Raw genomic sequence first — 18,085 nt, 5'->3', positions numbered from 1 at the left:
CACCTTCCATAGCTGGGATTACAGGTACATACGTTACATGGTCCCAGAAACTCTCATACACTGTACACAGACATTTTATAAACTCTCTCCTTTGTTTAAATTAGGTAACCAGAAAAAAATGCAAGATTTACTAACACAGGAATTCATAACTCATTCATAACTTATATTAAGATCCCTACTCACTATTACTGCAAGCTTGAGGTATATAAAGTTCATGCTTAGCATGCGTAGGACCCTGGTTAGATTCCCAGTACCAAAGTAAGGAGGGAGGAAGTCCATATACACAAATGTATCACATGTGTGCATGCCACTTTAAACATAAGCAATCGACCACTTCCTATTTTCTCAATAAGAAAGAGTAACACTATTTGCGGCCTTAAAGTCCCAGTGTGTAGAACTCTAACCCTCTTTTATTTTAGAGTAGATTAGAGAATGAGTAATTGAGCAGATATTAAAGCTGAAATTATCAAAATTATGACAATATACTTATAGTTTCAGAAACAGAGTTCCTACCTGTGGTGGTATTGTGTTCCCCGAAATATTGTGCACTCATAAACTTATCTGGGGTCAGAGAACAGCCACTAGATACAGAGGCCAGAAAATGGTGAAACACACACCTTTAATCCTAGTATTCCAGAGGCAGAAAACACACACCTTTAATCCTAGTATTCCAGAGGCAGAAATCCCGGTCTGGATCTCTGTGAGTTCAAGGCCACATTGGAAACAGCCAGGCATGGTGACTCACACCTTTAATCCCAAGAAGTGAGCCTTTAATCCCAGGGAGTGATGGTAGAAAGCAGAAAGGTATATAAGGCGTGAAAACCAGGAACTAGGCTGGTTAAGCATTTGGCTGGCTAAGCTTTTAGGCTTTGGAGCAGCACAGTTCAGCTGAGAGGCATCCAGTCTGAGGAAACAGGATCAGCTGAGGAATTGGCAAGGTGAGGTGGCTGTGGCTTGTTCTGCTTCTCTGATCATCCAGCGTTCACCCCAATACCTGGCTCCAAGGTTTGTTTTATTAATAAGACTTCTTAAGATTCCAGCTACAGGGCTGGGGATTTAGCTCAGTGGTAGAGTGCTTGCCTAGCAAGCGCAAAGCCCTGGATTCGATCCTCGGCTTAAAAAAAAAAAAAAAAAAGGAAAAAAAATCTGGCCAGGCGGTTGTGGCGCATGCCTTTAATCCCAGCACTTGGGAGGCAGAGCCAGGCGGATCTCTGTGAGTTTGAGGCCAGCCTGGGCTACCAAGTGAGTTCCAGGAAAGGTGCAAAGCTACACAGAGAAACCCTGTCTCAAAGAAAAAAAAAAAAAAAGATTCCTGCTACATCTACCTTATAGTTTTTCCTACTACTTATAATATGTTTGCCAGTGTGTATTCAGGGACTCTTATGACAGCAATTCCTAAGCAATTTGTCTATTTTATTCTCTTTCTTCCCTTCCCATATACTATACCCATAATTGTTTGCAGATTTCAAAAAAAAAAGTCCTAAGTCCCTTTATAAGGAAGAATGGGGGTGTTGTCTGCACATTATAAGAAACTGTATATCTTTGAAACTACCTGACCAAAATACTGTTTGTAGCTTAGACCAAACTCTGATTAATAAATAAGTCATTGCTAGTCAAATGGGGGAAGCCCACAAAACCACGTGCCACCCACCGTCTAGCTCTTCTCCACAAACCTTGTTAACCTGCTCTATCCCTGGACTCCTTACTGCAACTAATAACAGCATCATTTTCTCAAGCATTCATAAGTAACTCTTTCCTCTCAATTTCCAGCATGAAATGTAAATAGTTAAGTGACTGCTACATTTAGACCAGTATATGATTTTTAAAAAAGATCATAGCTAAAACCAAGAGTATATTATTTATATTCATTCTTTCATTGCTCTTGGGTTTGTATGAGATCTTAAATTAACATGTATTCATGTTTCCTAAAATTTTTACTTGTTTAGGAAAGAAAAGTAATTTTTAAGTTAACAAAACCTGTAGCTATAGGACAAAATTTAACCATGTTTTTGTTGTTGTTTGTGTGTGTGTATGTGTGTGTATTGTGTGCCACGCTGCAGTTTCCAATGCCACTATAACAAATGAATATTCAATGGAGAGGTGGGGAGATGGAGGAACAGAGGCGTGGGTGAGCAGTGGAGCAAGATGGGACTAGAGACCAACTTCGGGGGCAGATGTGAACAGCTGCAGTGGGCAGGGAACACATCGTTGCTGAGTAAGTCCATCAAGCCTAGAGCTTGCACAGATTCAGGCCCCGAAAACATTGCCCAGCTGCATGATCCACCTGGTTCTGAGCAACAACAGGAAATCAATTCATTTTCTGGAATGGACCTCCTTGAAAGACCTCTGTGGCCTGTCCTTCTCCTGGAGGCCATGTTGCTATCCATGGTCCACTGCCCCAGACCTTGTTGAAGCCGGAGGCTCATGTGGATGTCTATGGTCTGGGCTGCCAGTAGAGGTCATACTGACAGCCAACTCTAGGAGGCAATATTAGTGTCTAGGTTGCCACAGGAGGCCATGTTGATGTCTGTGGTCCATGCTGCCATTGAGGGCCATATTTGGGTCCATTCTCCCACTGTGGCCTGGACTGTGTTAATGTCTGTGGCCTATGTTACCACCAATATCAGTGGTCTGTGTTGCCTCCCAAAGCCATGTTGATGTATGTGGGCCATGCCACTGCTGGGTGCCATGCTGAGATCCATGGCTCATGCTGACACCACAGACCATGTGGCTGTCCATGGTCCATGCTATCCCAAAATCCATGTACAAGTCCATGATCTGTGCTCCCACTGACTGTAAAGGGCAAAGTAGCTACTTTTGCCATGGTATTGATGACTTCAGATTCATAGCTGAGAAAGAGGAGCATTGAAGGCTTCTTCTGTGAAAGTCATCACCCCTATCTGTACCCCACCCCAGCCCAGCCCCCGCCTCCAAACACACACACACACACACACACACACACACACACACACACACACACACAAACAGCCTAGACAGAAAGTCATTGATGAGAACTCTTAAAAATTTTGATAAGGATGCTGAAGCATAGCTCTCTACAATTAATAGTTTCTGGCTGGGGTACAGATGGATAAGGGCTCAGTTTTCTTTAAGGGGCTGGGAATTTGACTGTGCTCCAAGAAGTATATGAGCAACACAAATTGGACCTTTTTGGGGAGGGGTTCCTTCTGTTGGAGTGGAGGAAAGGTCATAAGGGCAGGGGGACTGGGAAGGTAGTGTGATCGCAGTGCATAATGTCAAATTATTAAATAATCAATAAAAATACTACATTGGAAAAAAAGATAACAAGACAGTTGGGATATTTAACTTCTGCTCAAGATAAATTAGACACCAAATTGACACCAAATTAACTCCTTCATTTAAAACAACCAAAATCTAAAGTACAAAGCGGTATTATTCAACACACTAGACTTCAAAGAAAGACAATAATCTCTAACAGACAGGAAACAAAGTGAGGTCTACCAATGTCAGCTTACTTTTTCTTTTTCTTGGAGCTGAGCATCGAACCCAGGGCCTTGCGCTTGCTAGGTGAGCGCTCTACTGCTGAGCTAAATCCCCAACCCTCCTTTTCTTAGTAGAGTTTGCAGGGTATAACACAAAAGAGAATCAAAATGGTCCAGGATGATTTCCTGCTGGGAAGACAGAACTTAGTCCAGGAAGATGACTGCAGCTACACTTTGTAGGCCAGCCATCAAAGAGAAAACAATCCAGACAAACTGTCAACTGGATGCATGGAGAATACTCCTGAGTCTTTGAGTACTAAACAAACAGCACACAGTATGGGCACTGGGCACCAATCCCTTGCTCCGTATCACAGTATAGTAAAAATTATAGCTCATACACTAGCAAAGGAAATATAAATACAGTTAATCCAAAAAAAATTTTTTTTAATCAAGCTAGGGGGTTGGGGATTTAGCTCAGTGGTAGAGCTCTTGCCTAGCAAGTGCAAGGCCCTGAGTTCCATCCTCAGCTATGGCAAAAAAAAAAAAAGAAGAAAGAAAGAAAGAAAAAAAAAAAATCAAGCTGGGCATAGGTGCTGACTCCTGTAAACACTTGGTAGGCTAAGGCAGGAGGTTATAAGCCAGCCTAGGTTACACAAAGTTCCAGGCCAGCCTGGGCTACAGAATGAGTTCTCAACACACACACACACACACACACACACACACACACACACACACTCACACACTCACTCTCTCTCTCTCTCTTCCTCTCTCCCTCTCTCTCCAAAGAACAGACATGATAATTAGAAAACAAGCCGGATGGTGGTGATGCATGCCTTTAACCCCAGCACTCGGGAGGCAGAGCCAGGAGGATTTCTATGAGTTCGAGGCCAGCCTGGTCTACAGAACGAGAGCCAGAGAAATCCTGTCTCAAAAAACCAAAAAAAAGGAAAAGGAAACAAGACAACAGATTTAAATATGACCACAGCTCCAAGTGTTCCTAGTATATAAGATCCAGGTATCACTATCAAGAGTTTTAGACTGAGTAAAAAAGCAAGACTCAATGAAAGCAGCTTCTTCAGGAGTTGTTTCTCTCCTTGTGCCATGTGGGTCTCAAGGATAGAACTCAGTCACGTGGCTTGCAAGCTTTGATATTTGCTCAGTACTTCCTCAGTAATTAGAACAAGTAGCTAAAAAATTATTAAAAAGAGTTACATATGTAACTCAATGACAAAGTGCTTACAAAGCATTCATTGAGCTAATGAATACAAAAAGTCCTTTAAGAATCTGGAAGACCTGGGCACCACTACACATCAACTACTACAAAACATCAGACCCTTTCCAAATGCACAAGGAACAAGACTGAGAAGTATATTCTATTAATGTGTGACAATAACAGAATTAGATCAAAACTTACTAGTAAATATTACCTAAACTCCCCAAAACTTCTACATAACCCAAGAATCAAAGAGGAAATCTGAATAACAGAGAATATTAACTGAATAAAAGTAAAAATACATTAAAAAATGTGAGATGCCTCTAAAACTATTTAGACTCTAAAATTTAGAGAAATGCCTAACATTAAAGCTTTTCAGTGGGAGCTGGAGAGAGAGCTGGCTCAGCAGTTAAGAGCACTGGCTGCTCTTCCAGAGGATCTGAGTTCAATTCCCAGCAACCACATGATGGCTCACAACCATCTGTAATGGGATTTGATGCTCTCTTCTAGTGTGCATGAAGACAGGTCACACTTATACATAAATTATAAATAAAAAGCCTAGTAGCCAGAAGCACAAGCAGGCTGAGGAGGTGGCCAAGCAGTAAAGTGCCTGCTGTGCAAACACCAGGACCTGAGAACTCAGGTAAAAGCTGGGCATAGTGGAGCCTACCTGTAACTCCAACAGTGGAGGAGGGAAACCAGACCTGAAGCTCACTGGCTACCTAGCCTAGTCAAACTGATGAGCTTCAGGGGCAGTGAGAGACCCTCTCTCAAAAACCAAAAGTGGAGGGCCAGCAAGATGGCTCAGCAAGTAAAAGTGACTGCTGCCATCCATGCCTGACAACCCGAGTTCAATCCCTGAGAACCACATGGTAGAAGGAGATCGCCAACTCCCACAAGCTGGTCTCTGACCTCCACAGATGCGCACACACAAATACACATATAAACAAGATTTTAATTGAAAAAATGTAGCAAGTGATAAAAGCACCTGATGACAACTTCTAGCTTCAACATGCAAGAAGCACACACATGCCTGTGCACATGCACCTGCGCACACACGTGCAAATACCCACTGATGGGGCTGGAGAGATGGCTCACAGGTTAAGAGCACTGACTGTTCTTCCAGAGGTCCTGAATTCAATTCCCAGCACCCACATGGTGGCTCACAACCATCTGTAATGAGATCTGGTGCCCTCTTCTGTGTACATAATAAATAAATAAATCTTTAAAAAAAAAAAAAAAAACCACTGATAAGTACATACAACACACACACACTCACATCACATCACACATACACATACACATCACATCACACACAAAAACAAAAACCAGAAAAGACCAATTAGTGATCTATACTGTTAGGAGAAAATTAAAACAAAAAGATGAAAGAAAATAAGAAACAGATACTAATGAATTTCTAGAGATGAGGAAAAAGAAGAAAAAAAAATCAATAAAACTAAAAGCTGGTCTGTCTTTAGTGGCAGGGAGGAAACATAGCTCTATGCAACCTACACAGCCTGAGTTCTTTACAGAGAACTCTCTACTCAGGGGCATCCAGAACTGTTGGTTTTGACACAGAAACTAGTTACAGGACCAGCAAATATGAAGCTGAGTTGGGGTTTATGAAAACAGAAAGTCAATCAAGGAAAGAATAAGACTCAACTGACCACACAGGTACAGGCTTCTCAGAGAAAGATGTCATTTACTAAAAAGACACTATATTTTAAAAAAAAAAAAAAAAAAAATTTAACATGGTTTTTAAGTAGAGGATTAAGCACAGAGACCCTCCAGGAAAGAATAAGACACAGCCAGATGTGGCCTGTCAATCAAGAGACTTGCAATTGTATCTTAGCATTAGCTTTATATACAATTTTTGTAACTTTTTGTTTGTTTTTCAAGACATGTTTATCTGTGTAGCCCTGGCTGTCCTGGAACTCACTCTATATAGACCAGGCTGTCCACAAACTCAGTCAGAGATTCTCCTGCCTCTGCCTCCCTTCAATACCGAGATTGAAGACATGTGCCACCACTGACTAGCTATTCTGGTAACTTTTATGTTGCATGGCTAAAAAAGTTTTTCTTTCCTCTTTCTTTTTGATATAAGATTACAGGGTGGCTCTGGAAGCACCCTGAATGAGATTTAAAACAGTAAGATGCAAACAGGAGCCACAGGCTGAACAAGAAAGTTGGGCATGGATCTTTACTGTAAAGGGAATTCTGGGGAAAGGCGTCAAGCAAGGCTGATGTGAAAGACTTCTCAAGTCTCAGCTAACAAGAGGCTCCATCCAGAACTCTGGTAAGGGTCCTTCCCCTTTCCTTGGCACAATGGTCCTTGCTTCAAGTCCTCCCACCAACCACAGGCTGAGAAAGCCATACACTAGACCTCAGCCCTAAAAACTTGTACAAATATGGCAGACTGAAGGACAATGGCAAACTCCAGAGAAACAGAAAAAAAGGGGGAGCCAAGGGGGAGGAGGCTTTAGCTGTCTTACCAAAGTAGCTCCGAAGCAAGCATGACAGTCATATCTAGTCCTCTCAATGGTGAGTACAAAGGCATGTGCTTATCTTCGTATTTTTGCTCTATTCAAATTGCCCCACAGTTTAAAATAGTTTTAAAGTATTATAATGATAAGAGAAAAAATAATTACAATGGAGAGGACTTCCAAATTGCTGCTATACTTAAATTTCATGACTATGAAGATGCTACAAAGTACTCTATGAGCTGAAGTAGGAAATCATGTCCACATTTCTTCGAGGAAATTAGTAAGCAAAAACAGACAAGGATACAGAAAGGGAACTGAAGTTTTCTTCAGCTCTTCTTCCTCTAAGCTATTACATCACGAAAGGTGTTTTGTTCCTTTGTTTGAACTGGTAACTTCACAGTTAGATGACTTTCATTAGAGAAAATTCCAAGTTCATAGGGAAGAAATCTAACAAGCAATCCATACAAATGTCTGCAATATATAATTTAAGAGATTATCTCACTGGGGGATGGTAGCGCACACCTTTAATCCCAGCATTTGGGAGACAGAACCAGGCAGATCTCTGTGAGTTCAAGGCCAGCCTGGTCTACAGAGCGAGATCCAGGATAGGCACCAAAACTACACAAAAAAACCCTGTCTCAAAAAATCAAAAGAAAAAAGAAAAAGAGAGACAGAGAGAGAGAGATTGATTGATTGATTGATTGATTAGCTCTACCACGAGTGGTAGTGTATGCCTTTAAATCTAGCACTCAAAGAGGCAGAGGCATAAGGATCTCCATGAGTTCAAAACCAGCCTAGTCTACACAGTGAGTTCCAGGCTACCCAAGTGTATACAGTATGACCCTGTCTGAAAAAGAGAAAAAAAAAATTACTCTAATACTTTCTACCACTAACTATATTATAACACAATTAACTAATTTGCTAAAATGCCAGTATGTATAAATGGGATATAAATGGGAGAGTAAGCTGGGCAGTGGTGGCGCACGCCTTTAACCCCAGCACTTGGGAGGCAGAAGCAGGCCGGATCTCTGTGAGTTCGAGGCCAGCCTGGTCTACCAGGTGAGTTCCAGGAAAGGTGCAAAGCTACACAGAGAAACCCTGTCTCAAAAAAAACAAAAAAACCAAAAAAACCAAAAAAAAAAAAAAAAAAAAAGATAAATGGGAAAGTAAAGGCACATATCTTTATTATCAAACTTATATTGAAAGTTCATTACTTGTAGAACTATAAACTAGCTGGGCGGTGGTGTTTAAGCTGGTAGAAGTTCCCAGGACCAATGATAACAGCATGATGACATCTGCCATCAATGGAAAGGCAATATCTCAGATACAAAATCCACAGCTTGTTGGAAAAGCCACAGTGCCAAGCTGGGCAAGGGAAAATGCTATACAGAACCTAGCTCTCTAGAGTGGGTTAAATGTACACTGCTGAGTTTTCTGTATGGAATAAAAATGCCTGTGAAAAAAATCAAAACTAAAATATTACACATGTTACGTGGGCCAGGATGGAAAGAAACCAACTCATACAATGGGGAGAGTGTAACTGAATTTCTCTGAATGGATCTATCAAAGACTGAAGTGTCCGTTTTAACTGAGATGTAGTCTCTGAGAGTTTATCTTCATACATATGTGTATGCACACACATAAACTATATGGCTATACTGACTACAACCGCCCCATGAAAATGCAGTGGAATAATAAGTAACTATGAAACAGAGGCAGGTGAGAGTGTAGTCCACATCTTTACTCCCAGCACTGAGGAGGCAGGGGCAGGCAAAACACTATGAGTTCAAGGCCAACTTAGTCAACACAGTCAAAACCTGTCTCAAAAAGGGGATGGGGGATGCTAGAGAGATGATCAGAGGTTAAGAGCACTAACTGCTCTACCAGAGGATCCAGTCAATTCCCAGAACCCACTTGGTGACTCAAAACCATCTGTAACTCTAGTTCCTGGAGTTCCAAAGCCCTCTTCTAGCACCAGGCATGCAAGTGGTTCTAGAACATACATTCAAGCAAAACACAATACATAAAACAAAATGGAAAGAAAAGGTGTTTTTAAAAGAAAGTGCATGGCCAGATGGTGGTGGCACATGCCTGTAATCCCAGCACTCGGAAGGCAGAGCCAGGTGGATCTCTGTGAGTTCGAGGCCAGCCTGATCTACAGAGCGAGATCCAGGACAGGCTCCAAAGCTACACAGAGAAACCCTGTCTCAAAAAAGCAAAAAAAAAAAAAAAAAAAAAACATAAATGAATAAAAAAATAAAAGAAAGTGCACTATGTGCTAATATGAGACATTGTCCAATACACATTGATGGAAATAATGAAGAGAAAGACTGTTAACCAGGTATTCACTGCCTCCACTTGATCATTGCCACAAATCAAACTACCAAAATAGTTTCAACGAAACAGCTAGAAGTACTGATCCATTGTTACTAACATCTTTTAAGTGCATAATTAAGTCAAATGAAAATGAGAGAAATCCCTCACTGAGGAACATATGAAAAAAGGAACCTTGACCTTTTACTCTATCCATGCATTTTTATGTTATACCCCATATGGACTACTTTTGACTTTTTTTTTTTTTTTTTTTTTTTTGAGCTGAGGATCAAACCCAGGGCCTTGTGCTTGCTAGGCAAGTACTCTACCACTGAGGTAAACCCCCAACCCTACTTTTGACATTTTAAAGGTGGGGGGAAGACTTTCCTAAGCACTCTGAAAACAGGTGCTATGAACCTGTTAATCAATGACATTTCCTGAATAATAAAGCAATGTAATCTTAGGGCAACTTTTCAGATGTAGCCCAACTTGACATTTAGGAAGTATCTGTTAAATGCATCTATGCTGGCCTCTACGGTGCCTTTTTTTAAGGACCTTAAAATCTGAGAGAAAGTAAGCAAAGTGGCAAAAAAAAATATAAAAATGATAATACATTAAAAATAGCGCGCTCTCGCGTGTGCTCTCGTGTGCGCGCTCTCTCTCTCTCTCTCTCTCTCTCTCTCTCTCTCTCTCTCTCTCTCATCATCCTAATAAGGCTCTAAAAAGGTAACCATGGCTTGTGATTCTTCTGCCACCGCAGCATCCAGCACTCTCTTCCGTTGGCATGGCCACCAGTGCCACCACTTAACCAACATCTGGTGCTGTGACTCGGATAGATCACCGAAGACCTGCTGCCACTTGCCGCCTCCTACCCCATCCAGGAAAACCAAGACCTCGAGCGTCCCTGGCCCCTGCTGAACCCCCACACAGCTACCACTACTGCTACGACCATGACTCTTCACCACCCTTTTTTCTGTGTCACCAACATCTTATCAGACAGAAGGTTCCCAGCCACAGCCAAAAGGAATACGTCTCCAGAACGGATGGCAGACAGTATCCCACAGCACCTGTCTACCTCGGAAGACTCCCCTTCCCCTTCCCCCAAGAGCCAACGACTTCCAACATTCAGCTGGAAGCAGCTTTTGCGAGAAATTACACCCCTATTTCCATCTACCTGCTTTTTTTTTTTTTTTAAATAATAAAGGACAGTCTGGGATATAAGGCTTATATTCTTATTATGTAACCAGACTACAAGAGCATCCCTGCCTAAAAAGCGGGCCTCTCTGTGCCCCTTTTCCGTACTCTCTCCTTCCATAGTCTCTCCCCTCCGCAGTGTCTGTCTGTCTGTCTGTCTCTCTCTCCTAATAAAGCTCAAGAAAGGTTAAAAAAAAGAAAGAAATAGTCAAACTACATCAAATTTTGAGAAATATTTAAAATCCCAGTTCTATTTAGTTTCCCATCATAGCCTTAAAACCAGCCAGTCAGAAATTATTTTAGATTTTTCATCACACTGTTTTTTCTTATTTTTAAGTTCACTCACCCATCAACCATGCCTGGCAACAATTACACTCATTCAATAGTGACTCTTGTGCATGTGGGAAGCATAGTTTTAGTCTCCAACACTACAGACAAAAACATCATATTGTTATACATTGTTTTTCTTTTCAAGATTTATTTTTATTTATTTTTTAAAAGATTTATTTATTATATACACAGTAATCTGCCTGCATGTGTCCCTACAGGCCAGAACAGGGCACCACATCTCATTACAAGTAGTTGTGAGCCACCATGTGGTTGCTGGGAACTGAACTCAGGACCTCTGGAAGAGTGGTCGGTGCTCTTAACCACTGAGCCATCTCTCTAGCCCGATTTATTTTTATTTTTATGTGTATGTGTTTTGCTGCATGTATGTGCACCAAATGTGTGCAGTATCCCCAGAGGCTAGAAGAGGATGCTGGGTCCCCCAGAACTAGAGTAACAGTGGTTATAAATCATCATGTAAGTGCTGGAAACTGACCCCAGGTTCTCTACAAGAGCAGTAAGTACTCTTAACCACGGAGCCATTTCCCCAGCCCAGTTATACATGGTTATTAATACATCACTCCCATATCCTTTGTGACATCATCTCACAAATGAGACCTCAATTATTTCCTCTCTTTGTTTCCTGTATCTGCTAATACTACTACTACACAGACAATACCAATGTTACTAAATCAAAAATAATTGAAGCCAGGAGTGGTGGCACATGCTTTAATTTCAGCACTCAGGAGGCAGAGGCAGGCAGATGAACCTTGTGAGTTCAAGGCCAGTCTGGTCTACACTGTGAGTTTCAGGACAGCCAGAGCTAAATAAAGAGACCCTGTCTCAAAACAAAAAACAAACAAACAAAAAACAAACAAACAAAAAAAAAAAAAAAAAAACCACCTCTCCCACATTTCTGTAATTGCAAATTTGTAAATGAAATGCTAATATTGTTGTGATGGACCATCTCCAATCATATAACATGCTACCACAATAGTCAGACACTTGAAAAGGATTAAGGCACATCAAGATTTCTTCTTTTATTGAGTACACAAGTACAAAGATAAAGTATAGCTCTGGGATAGAGCATATTCCTCATTACAACTCTCGTTTCAATCCCCAGCACTGCAATTAATCAATACAGTGGTAAGAACACAGGGAAGGTGGGCTCTTTCTACGATTTCTTGAGCACTGCAATGGGACTAACAAGCTTTTATATTATGAGCAGAGCAACTTCAAAATACATGAATTCTCAGTTTTCTAGCAACCTTCAGGGACTGCTGGCCACACCAGGGTAACACAGCTCTGTCACCTGGGAACACTGCAATAACTCGTTCATTTCTAGTTGTAAAATAATTCCAGAAGTTGCACCTTAGCCTACATTCCTGGCCATCATCATCTATCTCTCTAAAGGGAGCAGTGTAGGTATTCAGCCCAGAACCAGTCTATCTTAAACCACCAAGTTGTGAAAATTTTAGAATAATCATATGGTTCTAATACTGTTTTAGTCTTGTCTATGAAACTGGACATGGCAACTCCTGGAACATACAGGCTACAGTTCTGTTTTTCTGAGAGAACAATTAAATCAGTAAATGCTAGGTGTCAATTCACATACAACTGCTACCATGGACAAAATAAATTCCTGAAACCCCAATAAAAATACATGGACTTATCTACAGCATGGATGCCCTAAATTTGTGTTTGGGGTTTGGTTTGGTTTAGTTTAGTTTTGGGGGTGAGTTATTTTGTTTTGTTTCAGTTTTTTTGGTTGGTTGGTTTTTTGGGTTTTTTTGTTTGTTTGGTTGGTTGGTTTTTTTTGAGACAGGGTTTCTCTGTGTAGCCTGGCTGTTTCTCTATAGACCAGGCTGGCCTCAAACTCATAGAGATCCAGCTGCCTCTGCCTCCAAAGTGTTGAGATTAAAGGCATGCGCCACCACCGCCTGGCTGTGCTTGCATTCTTTAAATCAGTCAATCAACCACTGGAGGCTGGGCATGACTCACACCTGTAATGCCAGCACTTGGGGGAATGGGGCTGGAAGACAATTCACACCAGCTGGGATTAGATAGATATCAAGAGAGAGAGATCAAGTCCTCAGCATGGCAGCTCACACCTATAATCACACTTGAGAGACAGAGGCAAGAAGGTCACTGAGAGTTCAAAACCAGCATGATCAATACAGAACCCTATCTCAAAGAAAACAAAAACCTTACTAATATTATTTCCACTTCCAGAATGAAGTATCATAATTTTAAAATGTCAGGTTTGCATTTCATCCAGAACAACCTGAAAATTGCCACTTTGTTCCAAATTTCAGGGAAGAACCAACATTATTTCTTTCATTATTACTTCCCCTGAATGCTAACCTAGAACAAGAACATCTCAGTGTCTGTAAAAGCTAGCTCGAAGTCCTCCATGACTCGATGTCCCTCTTTTAAAAGGGAGGATGATGAGCCAGTAGGCTGGCTCAGTATAAGAAGAGCTTGTCACACAAATCTGACTACCTATATTTAATCCCCAGATCCCACAACTCAAAGCTGTCTTCTGAAATCTGCACATGTGCTCTGTATGTGTTATTAATAAAAATTAATAAAAAATTAGAAGTAAAAAAATGACATTTAAAAATAAAAAAGATGAGGTTGGGGATTTAGCTCACTGGTAGAGCGCTTGCCTAGCAAGCGCAGCAAGGCCCTGGGTTCGGTCCTCAGCTCCGGCAAAAAAAAAAAATCAAAAAGACAAAACAGTACTGAACAGAAAAACCAGTAAGAGTATTATTTAGAAGTTAGATGTGGAAGTCCACCTTCTTAGCATGTACAACACCCAGATAAATCCTCAAAACCAAACAAATTAAAGAAAACTGTTTTGCAGGGCAGTGGTGGCAAACACCTGTAATCCCAGCACTCGGGAGGCAGAGGTAGGTGGATCTCTGTGAGTTCGAGGCCAGCCTGGTCTACAGAGCTAATCCAGGACAGGCTCCAAAGCTAAAGAAAACCTGTCTCGGGAAAAAGAAAAAATACTGTTTAATATAGGTGGTAGTGAGAAGTGACTAAGAGGTCAGGATCTATAGCCAGCGGGCCTAGCCTACTACCTGAGTGCTCTTTAGCAAGTTCTAGAAATCTGTGCCCTATTTTCCTCTCCAATTCAATGGGAATAATACCAGTGAGCATCTCGAAATTGTTAAGTAAATGAGTTAAATTATGTAAAGCAGTTAAAATCCAAAGTTTTAGTAACACTGTTAAAGAGACTACTAGAAAATAGGCCATTCCAACATTAGCTGTAACAAGCCTTGGAAAGGGCAATTTTAAAATCCCACCTTTGTAAATTTAGCCCACTGGTATTCCTAACAGAGTGAGATCAGACTGGCAGGCCAAGGTTTTTATTTTGTACTAGGAATCTTCATGCCCATCATATGGCATTATTGAATCAAGGGCAGCAAGTTCATGGACACTGTGTAGCAGTTCTCACACAATGGGGTCAGGAAACTGATTCACTGACATGAAAAGACATCAAAGTGAAAAACGACAAGACACAGAACAATGTTACCTTTTGGGTGAAAGAAGACAGCATGAGTAAGAAACATTATTGCTGTTTGCTGTGCACCGAGAGACACTAACAGCGGTGAGAAGGGACTGGCAGATGAGAGACCAAAAAGGAGGGAAACTTCAAACTATGTCTCTATTATATTTTGGCTTCTATATTCAATAATATATAAATATTAAAATGCTAAAAGTAAAAAAATAATTCCAGGTCTAACTGCTAGCCCTGATTCATTATTTGCAAGCTCTTACTATCGCCTGCTAAATCCTTTTTCTTAATCCTTCTGCTCAGAAACCTCTTCTCCAGCCACTAACTTCTTGACTATTTAAGGAATTTATCACTAAAGACAGTAGTGTACGTCGATTGAGGCAGAGGTACCAACACCAGGTACACTGCACATACCAAAAACGCATGTGTTGAGTGTCTCCTTCAGACGGATGTTCTCCTATTAATGATTAAGGTGCCCTTAACTAGAGAAGGCTAGCACCTGAATCCTAATTCGCTCTGATTTCCTCCTCCTTCTGGTGTGAGGGGCATTCTGTATCTGACTGCTCTCGATGTCACTCCAGCACACCAAATACTCTACTGACAGCTCAACAGTCCCTTTTTATGCAAGCCCCTCCCCTTCCCTTCTCCCTCAACCCCCATCAGCTCCAGAGCTCGTCCTTCATACAGACAGACACACAGACAGTTCAGCTTTTCCCCCTAAGGGCTTCCCTGAAGTACAAGCCCATCTCCCTGGCCCTCATCATCCGGTGACCCAATTCAGATCCCAAACCACTCCCTACCAGTCAATCCGAATCTCTAAGGCTCTTCTCCAGGACCAGGCAGGCAGCTGAACGGCCTTTCCCAACAAGTACCCAACTGACAGCTCCACGCCAGATTCCCCCCAAGTATCCGCTCCTCTTCCCTGCCCTCTCGCCCCACGCACTGACCCCTTGTTCCCCGTCACTCGCCCACCCTGACCTCCTCGAAAATCCCCAGCCCGGTTCCCCGCACATGCTCTCCACTCCTCCCCACCCCCTTCCCACCAGTGACAGCTCAGTCACCTCCAGCCCCTTGGGTCTGCGTCCTCCCCGAAGCCTCCCCCGACAGATGAGGCTCAGCTCCCAGAGTCCCCCCTAGAGCCTCCCCCGACCCCGCAGGACCACACGGCCCCCGGTCGCCTCGCCGGGGCTCTACTCACCCACTCTCCCGCATTACGTTGCTGTCCCCGCAGTCGCAGGCGCCCCCGGCCTGGCTGCGGAACATGTTGAAGTCGTGTCCGGTGTGGTCGCCCTGGTGGAAGCACTCGGCGCACAGCGACATGCAGGGGGAGATGCCGCACGTCCGGCAGCGGTAGGCCACGAAGTTGGCCGTCCAGACCAGGCCGCAGAGCGCCGCGGGGTCGTAGGCCCGCACGGCCGCGCAGAACTCCTCGTAGCCGCCGCCGCCGGCCAGAAGGCACTTACACCACTCCAGGGCATCCTCCTCGGCCGCGCCTGGGCTGCCGCCGCCCGCCGCCTCCCCGCCGCCCGCAGCCCCCGCCAGCGGCCGCTCTGCGTTCAGCACCCGCTCCAGCAGCGCCTGCAGCTCCTCGGCGCCCGCACGGTTGTCCGGCCGGCTGAGAGCGGCCTTCAGATGCGCGGCGGTGGCCGCCTTGTCTAGGGCTGGCCCCTGCTCGGGCACCTCCGGCTGGGGCGGCTGCGAGCCCCCGACGGCCGCCGCCGCCGCAGCCGCCGCCGCCGCCATGATGAGAGCTCAGAATTTGGAGAGTCCAGGTCCCGCGGCTCCTCCCGGGAGGGTGGGGGAATTGACTGCTGCGATGGCTCGGCCCGCCCAACTCTCGCGATAAGCGGCGCCGCAGAGCGCCTCCGCGCGCTCCCCGCCCCCTGCGCACGCCCCCTGCGCACGCCCCCCGGGCATGCCCCGCCCCTCGTCGGGCTCCGCCCCCCTCCCGGGGCCCCGGCTCTGTTGCTAAATTCCCTCCCTCTCAACCTGTTGGCTCCCGACTTTGAAAACTGACAACTAACTTACACAGGAACTCGGCCTAAAGACAATCTTTAGTAAGAGTGGAGTTTTTTCTTTTTCTCTTATCCAAACTCTTTAGTGGAGAGAAAAACCAAGCTCCTTAAATTGTCTCTTAAACCTGCCAACATCACTGACTGATGTAGCAGACTGGGACAGACAGAAACCAACCGCTGGACCCTGATCACTGTATCATGAGGGTTTTGGTTAGTTTTGTTTGCTTGCTTATTTGTGTGTTTTAAGACAAGATCTCCTGTGGCCCAGACTGGCCTCAGGCGTTCTATATAACCTAGGATGACCTTGAACTCCATCTCCCAATCTTGGAATTACCACTGTGCCTGGTTTATAGAGTACCAGGGATTGAACCCAGAGCTTCGTGCGTGCTAGGTAAACACTACACCAACTGAGCCACATCCCCAGCTCTCATTTAATTTAGTGGGGTAGAGGGGTTGCTGGAGAGATGACTCGGTGGTTAAGAGCACACTGTCTGCTCTTCCAGATGACCTAGGTTTGATCCCCAGCACCTAGAGAGCAGCTGACAACTATCTTTAACTCCAGTTTCAGGGAACCCAAAGACCTCTTCTGGCCTCTGTGGGCACCAGGCATGCACAGAAATACATGCAAGCAAAACACCCACACATTAAAAAAACGTTTTAAATAGAAAATAAAAGGTTATGATTTATTTGATAACTATCTTGAGCAGAAAATTCTCATCCCCACTGCATTACTGTGAATTGGTCATTTTCCTGTAGCCTTAGGGGTTGGAATGGGTTGTTTGTTCCGAAACACTGTGTAACCAAGGCTACCCTCAAACCAGAGCCTCCTGCCCTAGTGCCAGGATTGCCAGCTTCTTCCTCCACTCCAGCTGGTAAACTTCTTGAGGGCAAAGAACCAGTCTCTACCACTGCTAGTAAGCACTCAAACATCTGTCTGATTGTCGCTAAATGGGAAATCATTCCACTAGGCAACACTCCTAGAATTTCTAGTGTGTATTAATGTTATTTCTTTTAATCGGCTCCATAAGCCTGTGAAGTGGCAGTAGAGGAAACAAGATTTTAAGTAATTCATCTGCCCAAAAACACATGGCAGGCCACAGATCTGTTTTATTCCAAGTGCTAGCCTCAGACATCCCAGGGAGCAACTGATAGCAACCTGGCAGACATTTGGGAAGCCAATTTGTTGCTGTTGTGGGGTGTTCATAGAAAAGACTGCTTGGACATGGGTTTCAGCCAATAGAAGGTCTTATTAGCTGGCTAGTGACTACCCTGGCTGTTTGGGATCCCAGGGTAGCCCTGAGTTTTTGTCAGGAGCACAATAAAACATGTTCTGGGTTGACATACTTCAGTTAACAAGAACAGTTAGCCAGAGCAGAACTACAGAAGCCAAAAAGCAAGGCTAGTACATTTAGAGATTTTCCCATAACTATGGACTGTGATGGATGAGGTCTTTGTTTCCACTTTTGGCAGGTGCTGCTGTCTACGTGCTGAATTTTACAGCCTGAGTGGCAGGCACTTCCGCCGTGGAGTCAGTTGTGCTAAGGTCTGGATCCTGT

The 18,085-nt window shown here is 43.6% G+C and overlaps 1 protein-coding gene across 3 annotated transcripts in view; it reads right to left on the bottom strand.

The window, feature by feature from the left end:
• Positions 1 to 16,333, bottom strand: part of Ubr3 (ubiquitin protein ligase E3 component n-recognin 3) — a 149,790-nt gene extending 133,457 nt beyond the window's left edge. For all 3 annotated transcript variants that reach the window (XM_036183531.1, XM_036183533.1, XM_036183532.1), the window contains exon 1: positions 15,713 to 16,333. In XM_036183531.1, coding sequence (XP_036039424.1) covers positions 15,713 to 16,257 — 545 coding nt within the window. In that variant the 5' untranslated portion in view covers positions 16,258 to 16,333. The remainder of the gene's footprint in view (positions 1 to 15,712) is intronic.
• Positions 16,334 to 18,085: the final 1,752 nt, after the last annotated feature.

This window comes from Onychomys torridus, chromosome 4 (genome assembly GCF_903995425.1).
Source record: "Onychomys torridus chromosome 4, mOncTor1.1, whole genome shotgun sequence".
NCBI classification, from domain to species: Eukaryota; Metazoa; Chordata; class Mammalia; order Rodentia; family Cricetidae; genus Onychomys; species Onychomys torridus.
This window is presented reverse-complemented; position numbering and strand designations above follow the sequence as displayed.